The 13,241-nt window shown below is 48.1% G+C and overlaps 1 protein-coding gene across 2 annotated transcripts in view; it reads left to right on the forward strand.

Annotated features, from left to right (window-relative positions):
- SNX30 (sorting nexin family member 30) overlaps positions 1-13,241 on the forward strand; it is a 109,889-nt gene that overhangs the window by 82,496 nt on the left and 14,152 nt on the right. For both annotated transcript variants that reach the window (XM_027550522.1, XM_027550523.1), the window contains one exon: positions 8,480-8,566. In XM_027550522.1, the coding sequence (XP_027406323.1) occupies positions 8,480-8,566 (87 nt within the window). The remainder of the gene's footprint in view (positions 1-8,479; positions 8,567-13,241) is intronic.

The raw sequence follows: 13,241 nt of genomic DNA on the forward strand, positions 1-13,241 counted from the left end.
GAGTCAAGTGACTAGTCTATGCTTTTAGGTTGCCCACTTAGGGTGCCTTTCAAAACCTAAAAAAGAGATTTTCTAGAAGGCTGATTTGAGGGAAAGAAAGTCCTCCTTCCTAAACAAAAGTGACTATAGGCTTGAGGGCCTGATTTCTTGAAAATGTGAAAAATTAGGAATGTATCAAAGTATATAATGATCTCAAATATTTTTAAATTTAGAAAAATATAAAAATCAAAACTCTGAGATTCCCAGTTAGGGCTGACTGGATACATATTGAAACTTCCTCTTTTCATACAATCAAAATGACTCCAGAATGATTTTTTTTTTTCTTTAAGGCTTAAGTCCAGGGGGCGAGGAGGGTATGGTGGGAGGGAAGAGCAGCAGGAAGGGAAACAGCAGCAGTACAATTAGGAACCAAAAGCGAATTGAGAGGTGATAGAGACTCAGGTGACTCAGAGCTGCTTACGCTGACTGGGGAAAACTGAGAAGCCACCTAGTTTACACTGTGGACTCCTTCAGAAAGGTGAGGAGTGGACAGCACCAGCTACCCCTGGGACTGTGGGAAAGAGGGAGCTGAAGACAAGGGTTGAGCAGCAGTCTGTTTAAGAAGCAATTAGAGCTTCCGATTCTGTCCTCCTTCCAAACACTGGGGCACTGTCCCTTCGCCACTTGGGCAGAACTGGAGGTGTATTCTCTGCTGCACACACTTGGTCACTCAGTCGTGTCCGACTCTTTGCGACTCCGTGGACTGTAGCCCGCCAGGCTCCTCTGTCCATGGGCTTCTCCAGGCAGGAATACTGGAGTGTGTAGCCATTTTCCTCCTCCAGGGGATCTTCCCAACCCAGGGATCGAACCCACGTTTCCTGTATCTTCTGCATTGCAGGTGGGTTTTTTACCCATTGAGCCACTGGGAAAGTCTCCATAGAGGGTCTCTGCTCCAAGGGACGCCAGGCACAGTTGAGGGTGGGGACTGAAATCCTAAAATCAAGAGCAAAAGGTCACTAAATGTTGAAACTCTTGGTTGTCTTTCCTGGTAGAGTTGGAGGGCCTTTTAGAAAAATCTAAACAGGCTGGGAGAAGAGACTAGAATATACTGATATTTAGTGGCAGAGGGAATCCTCAATGAAAGGACCCAGCAGAGTCCCTGTAGAGAACTGTCAGGAAGCCCTCAATATCAGAGAACTTTCAGCCAGTTTTTAGTGTTTCCCTCTTGGGCGAGTGTGCAGAAAAGGCTCACCAAATATTTAAGGGAAGCTTCTAATGTGAATACAAGTAAATACAAAGAAGGAAAAACATAAACATCACTGAGGGAGAAGAACTTTTCCGGGAAAAAAACTCACTGATGTCTTCAGAAAGAGATGTCACAGGTATAAAACAAGCATTTTTAAAGTTCTAGAGAATAAGCAAAGAGCTCATGGAATGACGATCAGGATAGAAATGGAAAAAAAAAAAAAAACACACACACAAACAGGAGAGTTAGAAGAACAGTTTACGGAAATGACTATAAAATGAAACAAAAAGACAGATGGAGGATTGGAGAGAAAAATATGTAAAAATGAGAGGACCAGACCAGACATCTAATATTTCAGATCCAATATCTGAAAAACAGGAAGAGAAAACAGAGAAATGGGGGGGCATCAGAGGCATTCAAGAGAAAAGACTGGAAGTGAAGATAAGACATGTTGCAGGCCGTGCCTGAAAGATGAGGTGGTTGATGCTTAACCCCCTCCTCTACATTTTTCTTTATTTTTCAAATTATCTGTAACAAATATTGTTTAAAATGAAGGCATGATGTGTGGTTTTAGTATTAGCAACATTGTCCTAGAAAATTGAACTCACAGGTGGTCTGTCATCAAAGAAGGAATGGGTGAAAAAGAGCGTGTTGGGAAGGGCGACCTAAGTGTGGCCATTTAATCACACATGTCACCAGGTCAAATTCAGACTGATTTTCTTGCCTCTAGGGAAATGCTCTCATAGACGGACACCCAAAGACAGGCCGCAGGGCTATGTTGGGTGTCAGATGTTTTTTAATGATTATAAATGTTCAAAATTGAAGTGTATTTGATGTATCAGCTTCCTGTGTGCCCCATAATGAGCCTGCATTTGCATACATTGTAAAATGATCACCAAGATAAGTGTCAGCTAACACTTCTGTCACCTAACAAAGTTAGTGCAGTGTTATTAACCGTGTTCTCCTTGACAGTACACCCTCATGACTTATTTATTTTATCCCTGGAATTTTGTACCTCTGGATCCCCTTTAGCCATTTCGTAACCCTCCTAATAACCCTTCTTCTCTCTGACAACCACTGATCTGTTCTCTGTGAGTCTGGACTTGGTTTGGTTTTGTGTGTTTGAGTTTTATTCTCATTTGAGCTTCTTTGTTATGGAACACTCATCATTGTACACAAATTCCCCCTGGGTGTTTTGGGCTGTCAGCTCTAGGCATGCCAGACCATAGGCCACTCTGGACTGTCATTCTCTTCGTGTGGCTGAGCTGTTCCTGCTGCTCTCATTTACTCTCTCAATCCCATTTCACCTCTTGCAAAAGGATTTGATGCTTAAAAACTTTCCGGACCCTGGGAGCCTTCGGGATAGCTGCTGACCATTTGCACCGGGGCTGCCTTTGGACTGCATTTTCCTCCGCCCCCATGTCTGTGAACCCACAGCCTCCTTAAGGGGAGGCGTTCCTGTTTCCTGGGTGTCGGGCTTTCCGGTTTATCCTGACCACCATGGCACTTTGGAAAACATCCAGTGCAGATGCCAAGAGCCAAACCACAGGATGCACTGGGTCGGCCAAAAAAGTTCATTCGGGTTTTCCGTAACTTTGGGTTTTTCCTTAAGATGGTATAAAAAAACCTGAACAAACGTGTTGGCCTGCCGAGTATCTGTGATCTAATTTCCTGATGCTTTTGTTTAATAGCTGTTACTAGTTTGCTCTGTAAACATTTTGGATGACACGTATTATGTTTCCATTGCTTAACTTTTTTATTATAGAAATGCTCAAACATATCCAAAAGTAAAGTGGAGGTGTACCTCCATGTACCCATTAGCCTGCTCCAACACTCGCCCACTCACGTTCTGTCTTATTCTAGCTCTCCTCCCACCTGCTCCCAGCCCCCACCCCCTGGCTTATTTTAAACCAAATCCCAGGCATTACATCATTTCGTACAAAAATACATATCTCTAAAATACAAACATTCTTTAAAAAATTTTTTTAATGCGGATCATTTTTAAAAGTCTTTATTGAATTTGTTACAATATCGGTTCTATTTATATTTTTGGGTTTTTTGACCATGTAGCATGTGGGATCTCAGCTTCCCAGCCAGGGATTGAAACCATACACTCTGCTTTGGAAGGTGAAGTCTTAACCACTGGACCACCAGGGAAGTCCCCAAACGTTCTTTTAAAAAAGAAAAAGGACCACATTATTCAGTTCAGTTCAGTTGCTCAGTCATGTCTGGCTCTTTGTGACCCCGTGGACCACAGCACGCCAGGCCTCCCTGTCCATCACCAACTCCCAGAGTCCACCCAAACCCATGTCCATTGAGTTGGTGACGCCATCCAACCATCTCATCCTCTGTCATCCCCTTCTCCTCCTGCCCTCAATCTTTCCCAGCATCAGGGTCTTTTCAAATGAGTCAGCTCTTCGCATCAGGTGGCCAAAGGATTGGAGTTTCAGCTTCAACATCAGTCCTTCCAATGAACACCCAGGACTGATCTCCTTTAGGATGGACTGGTTGGATCTCCTCCCAGTCCAAGGGACTCTCAATAGTCTTCTCCAACACCACAGTTCAAAAGCATCAATTCTTCTGCACTCAGCTTTCTTTAGAGTCCAACTCTTACATGACTACTGGAAAAACCATAGCCTTGACTAGGCAGACCTTTGTGGACAAAGTAATGTCTCTGCTTTTTAATATGCTGTCTAGGTTGGTCATAACTTTCCTTCCAAGGAGCAAGTGTCTTTTAATTTCATGGCTGCAATCACCATCTACAGTGATTTTGGAGCCCCCAAAAATAAAGTCAGCAACTGTTTCCACTGTTTCCCCATCTATTTGCCATGAAGTGATGGGACCAGATGCCATGATCTTAGTTTTCTGAATGTTGAGTTTTAAGCCAAGTTTTTTACTCTCCTCTTTCACTTTCATCAAGAGGCCCTTTAGTTCTTCGCTTTCCGCCATAAGGGTGGTGTCATCTGCATATCTGAGGTTATTGATATTTCTCCTGGCAGTCTTGATTCCAGCTTGTGCTTCTTCCCGTCCAGCGTTTCTCATGATGTACTCTGCATAGAAGTTAAATAAGCAGGGTGACAATATACAGCCTTGACATACTCCTTTTCCTATTTGGAACCAGTCTGTTGTTCCATGTCCAGTTCTAACTGTTGCTTCCTGATCTGTATACAGGTTTCTCAAGAGGCAGGTCAGGTGGTCTGGTATTTCCATCTCTTTCAGAATTTTCCACAGTTTATTGTGATCCATGCAGTCAAAGGATTTGGCATAGTTAATAAAGCAGAAATAGATGTTTTTCTGGAACTCTCTTGCTTTTTTGATGATCCATCAGATGTTGGCAATTTGATCTCTGGTTCCTCTGCCTTTTCTAAAACCAGCTTGAACATCTGGAAGTTCACAGTTCACGTATTGCTGAAGCCTGGCTTGGAGAATTTTGAGCATTACTAACGTGTGAGATGAGTGCAATTGTGTGGTAGTTTCAGCATTCTTTGTCATTGCCTTTCTTTGGGATTGGAATGAAAACTGACCTTTTCCAGTCCTATGGCCACTGCTGAGTTTTCCAAATTTGCTGGCATATTGAGTGCAGCACTTACACAACATCATCTTTTAGGATTTGAAATAACTCAACTGGAATTCCATCACCTCCACTAGCTTTGTAGTGTCACACTTAAATAGATATTTTTTTCCTTAATATTTCCTCAAATATCCAGTTAGTGTTCAGTTTCCCCAGTTGTCTCAGGCACTGTTTCTAGGCTTTTTCCAAAGTGGGATATAAATCAAACCCATACATTGCTTGATATAGTTCTTAAGTATTTTAAGAATACCTCTCCCTCTATTTTTCTTTGCAATGGCTCAGAGGGTAAAGCATCTGCCTGCAATGCAGGAGACCTGGGTTCGATCCCTGAGTCAGGAAGATCCCCTGGAGAAGGAAATGGCAACCCACTCCACTACTCTTGCCTGGAAAATCCCATGGACAGAGAAGCCTGGTAGACTACAGTCCATGGGATCGCAGAGAGTCGGACATGACTGAGCAACTTCACTTTCTTTCTTGCAATTTATTTATTAAAGTAAGGAGTCATTTTTTCCCCCTCTGCATTTGAAAAGAGAAGTAGTGAAGTTCCAGGTTACTGGGCCCATTTCGAAATCATGATGAAATGCTCTATGTTAGATCTATATATAGCATTGAGAGAGCTTTACTCCATGTCTCTGATTAAAAGTCTGCTTTCATCGAGGTCCTCCCTGGCCACCCCGTGTGCAATTCGCCATCTCCCAAACCCTCAGTGCCCCACATCTTCCTTTCTGTTTTTCTTTCTCCTCCTGAACACCCAGCATTACCTTCCAGACTCTTATGCTGATTATATTTTATCTGTGTATTGTCTGCCTCCTCCCTGGAACGTAAGCTCCACGAAGGCGAGGGTTCTGTGTAATTTGCTCTCTGCCGTATCTCCAGCACGTGGGTAAATGAAGAGACGTTACGGCAAGACAGAAATGGGGTGGGGATGGCCGTGCAGACCCGGGGCAGAAGGACACAGGGTGGGAAGCGTGTATCCCCCCATCCACTGGCATTAGAGGGGAAAAGCCTTTTGCCCATCACTCGGTGCTGGAGAAACTTCTCTGCAGATGCTGACCCAGTTATCTTGAAGGCCCTTTCACTTGGTTGTAGGCTGAGACCCCCTCAACCAGAGGCCAGCGTGGCCGGGTCTATCGGCAGAGCCTGTGCTGTTTGGGGAGGGAGGCCAGTCCCTTCAGACCACCGCCCATGGTGTACGAAGGTGCTCCCACAAGGACGGTAGTCTTCAGCAGTTTATCTTGATTCGGAACAGGTTGCCCTGGCTGGCTGGCTGGCAGGCTGGGGAACCACGCACTCTGGAATTCAGCAGAGAAGCCCGAGTGAGTCACCACTGTGCTCTTAGCTGGTGGTGTGGCCTCAGCCAGGTCTCTTTGTGGTGCCTCACCGTTCTTGCCTGTAGAGCAGAGATAGCACCCTTTCACTTCCGCAGAGTTCTGAGCTTTTGTGGTTGTCACGAGTTTGTTTCTGCAGTCCAGTGAGGTAGGGGCGTTAGCCCAGAGCCCCTCTTCAGGCTTCAGGAGAAGGCCGCTTCCGGGTTGCTCTGGACTGGCAGCAGCTGAAGAGAAAGAGCCCTTAGCTCTCCTTGGCACCAGGGCAGGCCTGAGGAAGGGAGGGAGTGCAGCTGAGTCTTGGGCCCCCTCATCTGCCTTGAGGCAGGGGAGAGGCCACGCACTGAGCTGCGTGGAGTTGACAGGACTCCTGTCACCATCTCTCCCTGCCTGAGGGCCTGGGCAACTTCATCAGAGAGACTTGAGACTCTCTCAGCAGAACTGAGGGCTGGAAGCGTGCCGCACCGTGCTTTCTGTGTTTGGAAGGCGTTTAAGAGCATTTCTAGCTTTGCTGGGAGTTTCTTGCCACACTGACAGGGGTGTGTCATTGGAACAACTCATCGTTTGTGGAACCTGTTCCTAGCCTGGATACACGTGCTTTTCCCCAGACCATGTGAGGCATCCTGTGAAGGGAGTGCGAGGCAGAACCAGGCTCCTCAACAACACCCCCCAGCCCTGTCCTCCTGGCCCCCAGGGAACCACGTTTGTGTCCCCACAGAGAGCAGCTACTGCTCATACGAGACCAGTGGATTTAGAATGCTTTCGGCTCTGTGACATCTAGAAAGGAGCCCTGGCTTTTTTGTTCTTTTGTGTTTACTTTATAGATTTGTCCCGTCCAGTACGACAGCTGCTTGCCATTGGTGGCTGTTTCAGTTTAAACTCAAATTAAGGAAAATTAAATAAAGATTTAAATCCAGTCCCTCAGTCACACCAGGCACATTTCAAGAGCTCAGTCGGCATGTGGGCCAGCAGCTGCTGCGCTGGGCCATGCAGATCGTGGATCCTCTCCATCATAGCAGAAGGCTCTAGGCCCAGAGGCTGATGAGTGTGGGGAGGAGACCTCAGAGCACCTACAAGAAAGCTGAGAGCAAAACAATGAAAAGCGAAGCTATTACAGGTTTCATCTCATGTTCTTCTCGTGGTGAAACACTTCTCATGGAGAAACACTTCTCCAAGTAAATACTTAGGGGAGACTTGGGGTTCCCCATGTTGACACCTTCCATGAGAAGGTTGTCCCCAGAGTGTTGTCAGTGACTCAGTCACTCATCACGTTTCAGCACGTTGTACAACTGAATGTGTCCGCTGCGGTGGCCGAGGAATGGCCCCCTCCCACCGGACCCCATGCTCTGCTGGAGAACAGGAGATTAGAAACTCAGAGATTAGAAGCTTCTGCATCAGTGGCAAAGAAAGTTCTTGTTACTCTTGGTTTGCCACTTGTGGTTCTACTAAAAGAAGAAAAAGAAACCTTTGGATGAAACATGCTTTTCTAGAAGGTTGACCGTAAGCTTTTCTGTTCTACCTGCTGGGATCTGAGCGGCAGAGACAGAGGGAGGCGCCCAGGGCATAAGTTTAGGGACTCACACTCGGGTGCCAGCCTTGAACTTGCACAGACCCAGGACTGAGTGTCTCCTTAGAGTTTGTATCCTGGGCGCCTGGCTTGCCTCCCCCTAGTTCCGCCCAGGCTGGCCCCTGTGCCCATCCAGCGCTGGGTCTGGCAGTCTCCCCATGTGGTTGCAGGGCTTCTGGCCTCATCCATGGCTCTTTGAGCGCAAGCATCCTTGTTCCATGTCCACACGTCTCCCATAGACAGAACCCTCAGGTCTGAGCTGTGTATCTTTGCTCTTCAAGTACCCGACCCAGAGTGGAGGACAGATATGTGGCTAATAGTGGATCAATGAGCAGATCAGTCCACCAGGGGTCAACTCAATGAATTAAAGAGACAAGAACTCTCCTTAGACTTTTCCATTAACAGTTCAGACAACATCTCCCACCTTGGCACCTGCCAGGCTCCATGTCCCGGCACAGCTGAGGTCTCTGTGCACAGTGGGGCTGAGGGTCCCCTCATCCGCATACCCATGGAGTGGGCACTGCTCCCCCCACCCACCCTTCCCAGGGATTCTGTGACTGAGCATCAGGCTGAGTTACTGTGCTGGAAAGCTCCCTCTCTAAGCACGATTCTCCTCTCCCTCCTCCACTGCTCTCTCCAGAGCCCATGTCAGCCACAACCAGACAGTCCTAGGAACACATAGCCCATGTCAGCTGCAGCCAGACCATCCTAGGAGCTTGTGGCGGTGGTTTGGGCAGGTACAGGGTGCAGAAGCAATGGCGTGCTCATGCCTCCCTTTCTCCCACCCACAGAGCGTGCTGAAGAAGAGGGACCAAGTGCAAGCCGAGTACGAAACCAAACTGGAAGCCGTGGCCCTGAAGAAGGAAGAGCGGCCCAAGGTCAGGGGACCCCGGGGCGGGCGGGCTGCGACACCCCACAGCTGCGCCAGGTGAATGCACGTCCCTTGATCGGGATGACCATAGTGACCAGTGCCAGCTGGATGGGGTTGGTGCTGTCCTTTTCCTCTTTTTGCTCCCTTTTATGCCTGATGTACATTGAGAGTTGAGCTTTTTCTTAGTCTTTCCTGGGATTTTTTTTTTTTTTTTTTTTTGAGGTTTCCAGCTCCGCAATTCAGAGGCAGTTCCTGTCTATGAAATGGGACCGAGGAGAAAGGAGAACAGTCTAGATCAGTGTTGTCAAAACTGTAACCCACCCAAAAGCACCGAAGCTGAGAGGCACACTATTAAAGTGCTGTGTGCCCAGCTGCCCTTTGTCTGCAGCTGCCGGTCCCGCTGGCCAGCTCCAAGCTGCTCCTCTGATTTTCTGGAACACGTGCAGCCTGCTGAGCCCACATCTCAGTCTCATTTAAAAGAATGACAAGGGATACTGTATTTAAAAATCTCACTCTTAACAATTTAGCTTCTAAATATAAGTACAGAAGTCACTTTTCCTGGCGAGGGATGGAAGGAGAGAGAACAAGTTCTGCCTCTAGCCCAGCTTGGAAGCTGAAAATCCAGTTTAAAAGATGTCACTTAAATAGTTCTATCAGCCGTCCTACCCACTCAGCACCCCGTGCAAGCTTTCTCAGAGGCCAGTTTTGTCTTCTGGTAGATGTTGAGCCCGATTTGGGGTGGCACCTTACCAAAGACAGGAACTAAAGGGTATGACTAATAGGCGGAATTAAGTGCTGACTGTGCCCGGGATCTCGGGCTGCCTGCGGGTCACACCCGCCCGGGAGCAGAGGACGCTGCTGTTCTGGCTCCCGCGTCCCACCCAGCTCAGCTGTGGGGCTCGGGCCTTGTGCTCTACCCTTTGTGCTGGCCTGGGTGACTTCTCTCCTCCCAGTGGGTGTTGAAATCTTCCTGCTGCTGTTGCTCTCACCTCCCCGGAGCATCACTCGCTCACCCATCCGACTCATTCTCTTGGCCACAAGAGTTCTTCCAAAAAGGGGAAGGGTTTCTTTCCAATCTGGAGGTTCCAAACATTCCTGCACCCTAAGCACAGCATGGCGGGGAAGGGCTCAGTGTCTGTCTTCCCTCTGTCTCGTGGGATTCTGAACCACTCCAAAGTGAACTTGCTTCTCATATAGCAATGGTGATATTTAACAACACAGGTAAGTGTAATCAACAGCGGGGTCAGCTGAAATTGCGTCTCCAGTTTGGGGTCGAGCAGCCGCTGCTTTGGTGGAGCGTGGACGGCTTGGTTGGCGGCCTGTTCAATCAACCACCATTTGGTAGGCGGAGCACAGGATTGGAATCAGATGGCCCTGGGTTTGAATTCCCCACTCTGTCTCCCAGCTCAGACTGGGTTTGCTCACCAGCCTCTGTGGGATTCATCCATGTGATTGCTGTGAAGATGGGAGAATCAGTTGAGTGTCTGATGCAATAACAGATGCTCTGCTGGTGGGTCCTCTGTTGTCGACTGGCTCCCCATGCTTCTAGCAGGAATGCTGAATGAGAACTTCATTTTCCAGGTTTGTTGCCACTTTTTTTTTTTTTAATTATTAAAATTCTTTTTCTGAGTGCACTGTTGGGGGCACTGTTTCCTTGTGTCCCAAAGTGTCCCCTGCGTCCCCACGCCTCCCAGATGTCCCCGCAACAGAGAGACAGCTGCTGTGGGAAATGAGGAGCTTAAGGTTTGGCTGTGTTCTGTTTAATGTCTTACGTTTGAGCTTCACTTTCCAGAGCTGCTGTTGGTGAGAAAAGAGCCAGGCTTTCAGGAAGCGGGTCAGGGCTGATATTCCCCCAGGACTCAACAGGTTCTACTGTTGGTAACTGTCGTGGGAGCAAGACTGCTCACAGATCCATCCCAGGGCTGTAGGCAAGGAAAGGACTCCCACCTGAAGATGGGGGGTTCTCACAGGGAGGCTGGGTTTGGGCTGGAAAACAGAAGATCTGAGGGAGTCTGGGGGCTGACTTCCTTTTGAGGTGAAGTCTTGAAAGGTTGCTCTGAAGAGTGAGGCAAAATTGATTTTATGTGAAGCCACGGAGAGGTGTTGAAAACTGACCACTTCTCTGTAACCCAGGAGAAGGGGTTGGCCTCTTGGGTCTCAGTGTCCCTCACTGGGATTTCACAGGGGTGTGGATGGATGCCTTTGGACAGAGGACTGAGCCCTGTGACTCCGGCTGTTGGCCGGGTGGATGGGAGCCTGGTGGCTGTGGCTTCTTGGCGTATGCTGTGCTGGGGGCAGGCAGTGATGAGGCCTCTGGAACGGAGGAAAATGTTTGTATCGTAGAATTTAAAGATTGTTTTGGTTTTAGGTGAAGGAAAGTCTGCAGACCCTGAGGTGGTTTATTCTCAGGCAAGTGGAGCTTTGGTTGTGCAGACTTGGCTTCCTTATTTTAATTTTGATTTTAATTTGGAGAAATGAAAGGCTCTGAGCAGGGAGGGAGCTGACTGCTTTTTGCTGCCTCTGTCAGGACCACGGACAATTTGCCCTTCCTTAGAAGCTATCAAAGCTGTTAGTGGAAACAGAGGGGGCCTGAGGAATTGCATTTAAAACTGGACGGGAAGCATGCACACTCTAATGTGGACTCCTGTGAGGGCAAACCCTGGGGGACCAGGTATTCTGCGTTTGATTCTCTTCAAATGCGTATATAGTCACACGTTGATTCAAAAAATTAAAAAAGAAGGGATGCCAAGAGAAAATGTTTTATGAAAGGTTAAAAGGGAAAGAGAGGGGCTGTTTCAGGCCCCGACCCACTGAAGCCTGATACTGGATCCTTCCAGAGGCTGTTGGAAGTAGGTAGCACCATCATGGGGGGAGGCGTGTGGTGCGGACGTGGATGGAGCAGAAGGCAAGATGTGCCACTTCTCAGGGTGAGCGCAGGTGAGGAGGGGAAGGGGCGCTGGAGGCCACTTGGACAAGCCTCTCAAAGGCGGTGGGCCTTTACAAATTCTTAGAACCACCAGAATGGTGAACATTCTGGAATGAGGGGGATGTGCCAGTGGGTAGCAAGAACTCCAGTTCTGAAATAGCAGATAGAAACGGGGGACTTCTGAATATGGAGCTCCGTAGGCCTGAGAGTTCTGTAGGAATATCTGTTGTTTCCAGATACCTCTGGTGAGTGAGGAGAGGCACGCCTGATGACTCCCAGTTCTCTCCACAGGAGCCATGACCTCAGCCTGGTTTAGGAAGCTAGAGTAATGCACCACAGCAGGGAAGGGCTCTGTCACCTCCGTTGTTTAATTCCTACAACAGCCTTCTATCAAGGGGGTTCCCACCTTACAGATGAGCAGCCAGGGCTCAGGGGACTTATGTGACCCACCCACAAAAGCTCACACATGGTGAATTGGACCCCCGATATGTCTGGTTCCCAAGTTGGAGCCCTTTATCCCCACTGCAAGGGCTCCCAGCAACCTTTGCTTCATTGAGGGGGAGGCTTCCTGCTTTTGGAAGATGTGTGGCTGATGCTGGAGCGACTTGGGGGGAGAACCTGGGCCTGCCTTTGGCTCTTCAGCCTGTGTCTGGCCGTCCATTAAGCCATCATGCATGTGAGCCCAGGGCTCCCCTCTCCTCAGTGTGTCCGCTCTCCACACATCTTGGGCGCTCATTTTTCCCTCCTCACCAGCCATTCTCTGAAGTTTGCTTCTTTTTATCTATTTCTTTTTAAAGCATTCTTACTGAATATTTGCCAAATTCAGTAGTCTCTTCTCAAACTTTACCCTGCCTCAGTGTTTTCTCAACTTCTCTTCCATCTCACAGGTCACATAGAAAATGAAAATATTTGTATGGAATATTGGGATTGAAGACCAGATTGCTTGAGACTGGAGGTGGCCAGCTCTGACTTCCTTGGGGGCTGGGGGGACCAGTATTGCTGTCGTTCACATGGCGCCAGTTAGGAAGCTCTGCCCGTTTTGCAGTTGGCAGCATGTGACTGAGAAGACAGCTGTCTCGAATTGACTCTGTCCTTGGTCCTGGCACCTGTCCCCCAGCAGCCGTGAGTCCCCTCTCTCCCCCAGTACTGGGGTCATGTCTGCCTTATGTAATCTTTGAGGACTTTATTCACCTACTGTCATCATGGGAACAGATAATATGATGTCTCCAGCCTACCTCTGAGAAGGAAACTTAGAGATTTATATGTAGGGCCGAGCAATGCCTGTTTCATGGAAAGAGCTCAGTGATACATTTCTCAGTGAATGCTGAGTGAACTCACATTCCCGCCCTGCTCTCTAACACAGATATATGCTTTATCTCATCCTGTGTTACCCTTCCCCCTTCACTCCATAACTCATATCCTGTAATGGAACTTCTCATGAGAGTTAGGGGAACCAATAAGAAGAACGCAGCCTTGTCCTCTCTTCAGAAATTTTGGTCTCATGAAGTCTTATCTGGGGCTTCCCAGGTGCTCAGTGGTGAAGAACCCACCTGCCAATGTAGGAGCCAGGGGAGATGCAGGTTTGATCCCTGGGTTGGGATGATTCCCCAGGGAAGGAAATAGCAACCCTCTCCAGTATTCTTGCCAGGATAATCCCATAAACAGAGGAGCCTGGCAGAATACGGTCCACGGAGTCATAAAAGAGTTGTACGTGACTTAGCACCTAATTAACAGCGAAGTCTTTTCTGGAGAGTTT

Source organism: Bos indicus x Bos taurus, chromosome 8 (assembly GCF_003369695.1).
Source record: "Bos indicus x Bos taurus breed Angus x Brahman F1 hybrid chromosome 8, Bos_hybrid_MaternalHap_v2.0, whole genome shotgun sequence".
NCBI classification, from domain to species: domain Eukaryota; kingdom Metazoa; phylum Chordata; class Mammalia; order Artiodactyla; family Bovidae; genus Bos; species Bos indicus x Bos taurus.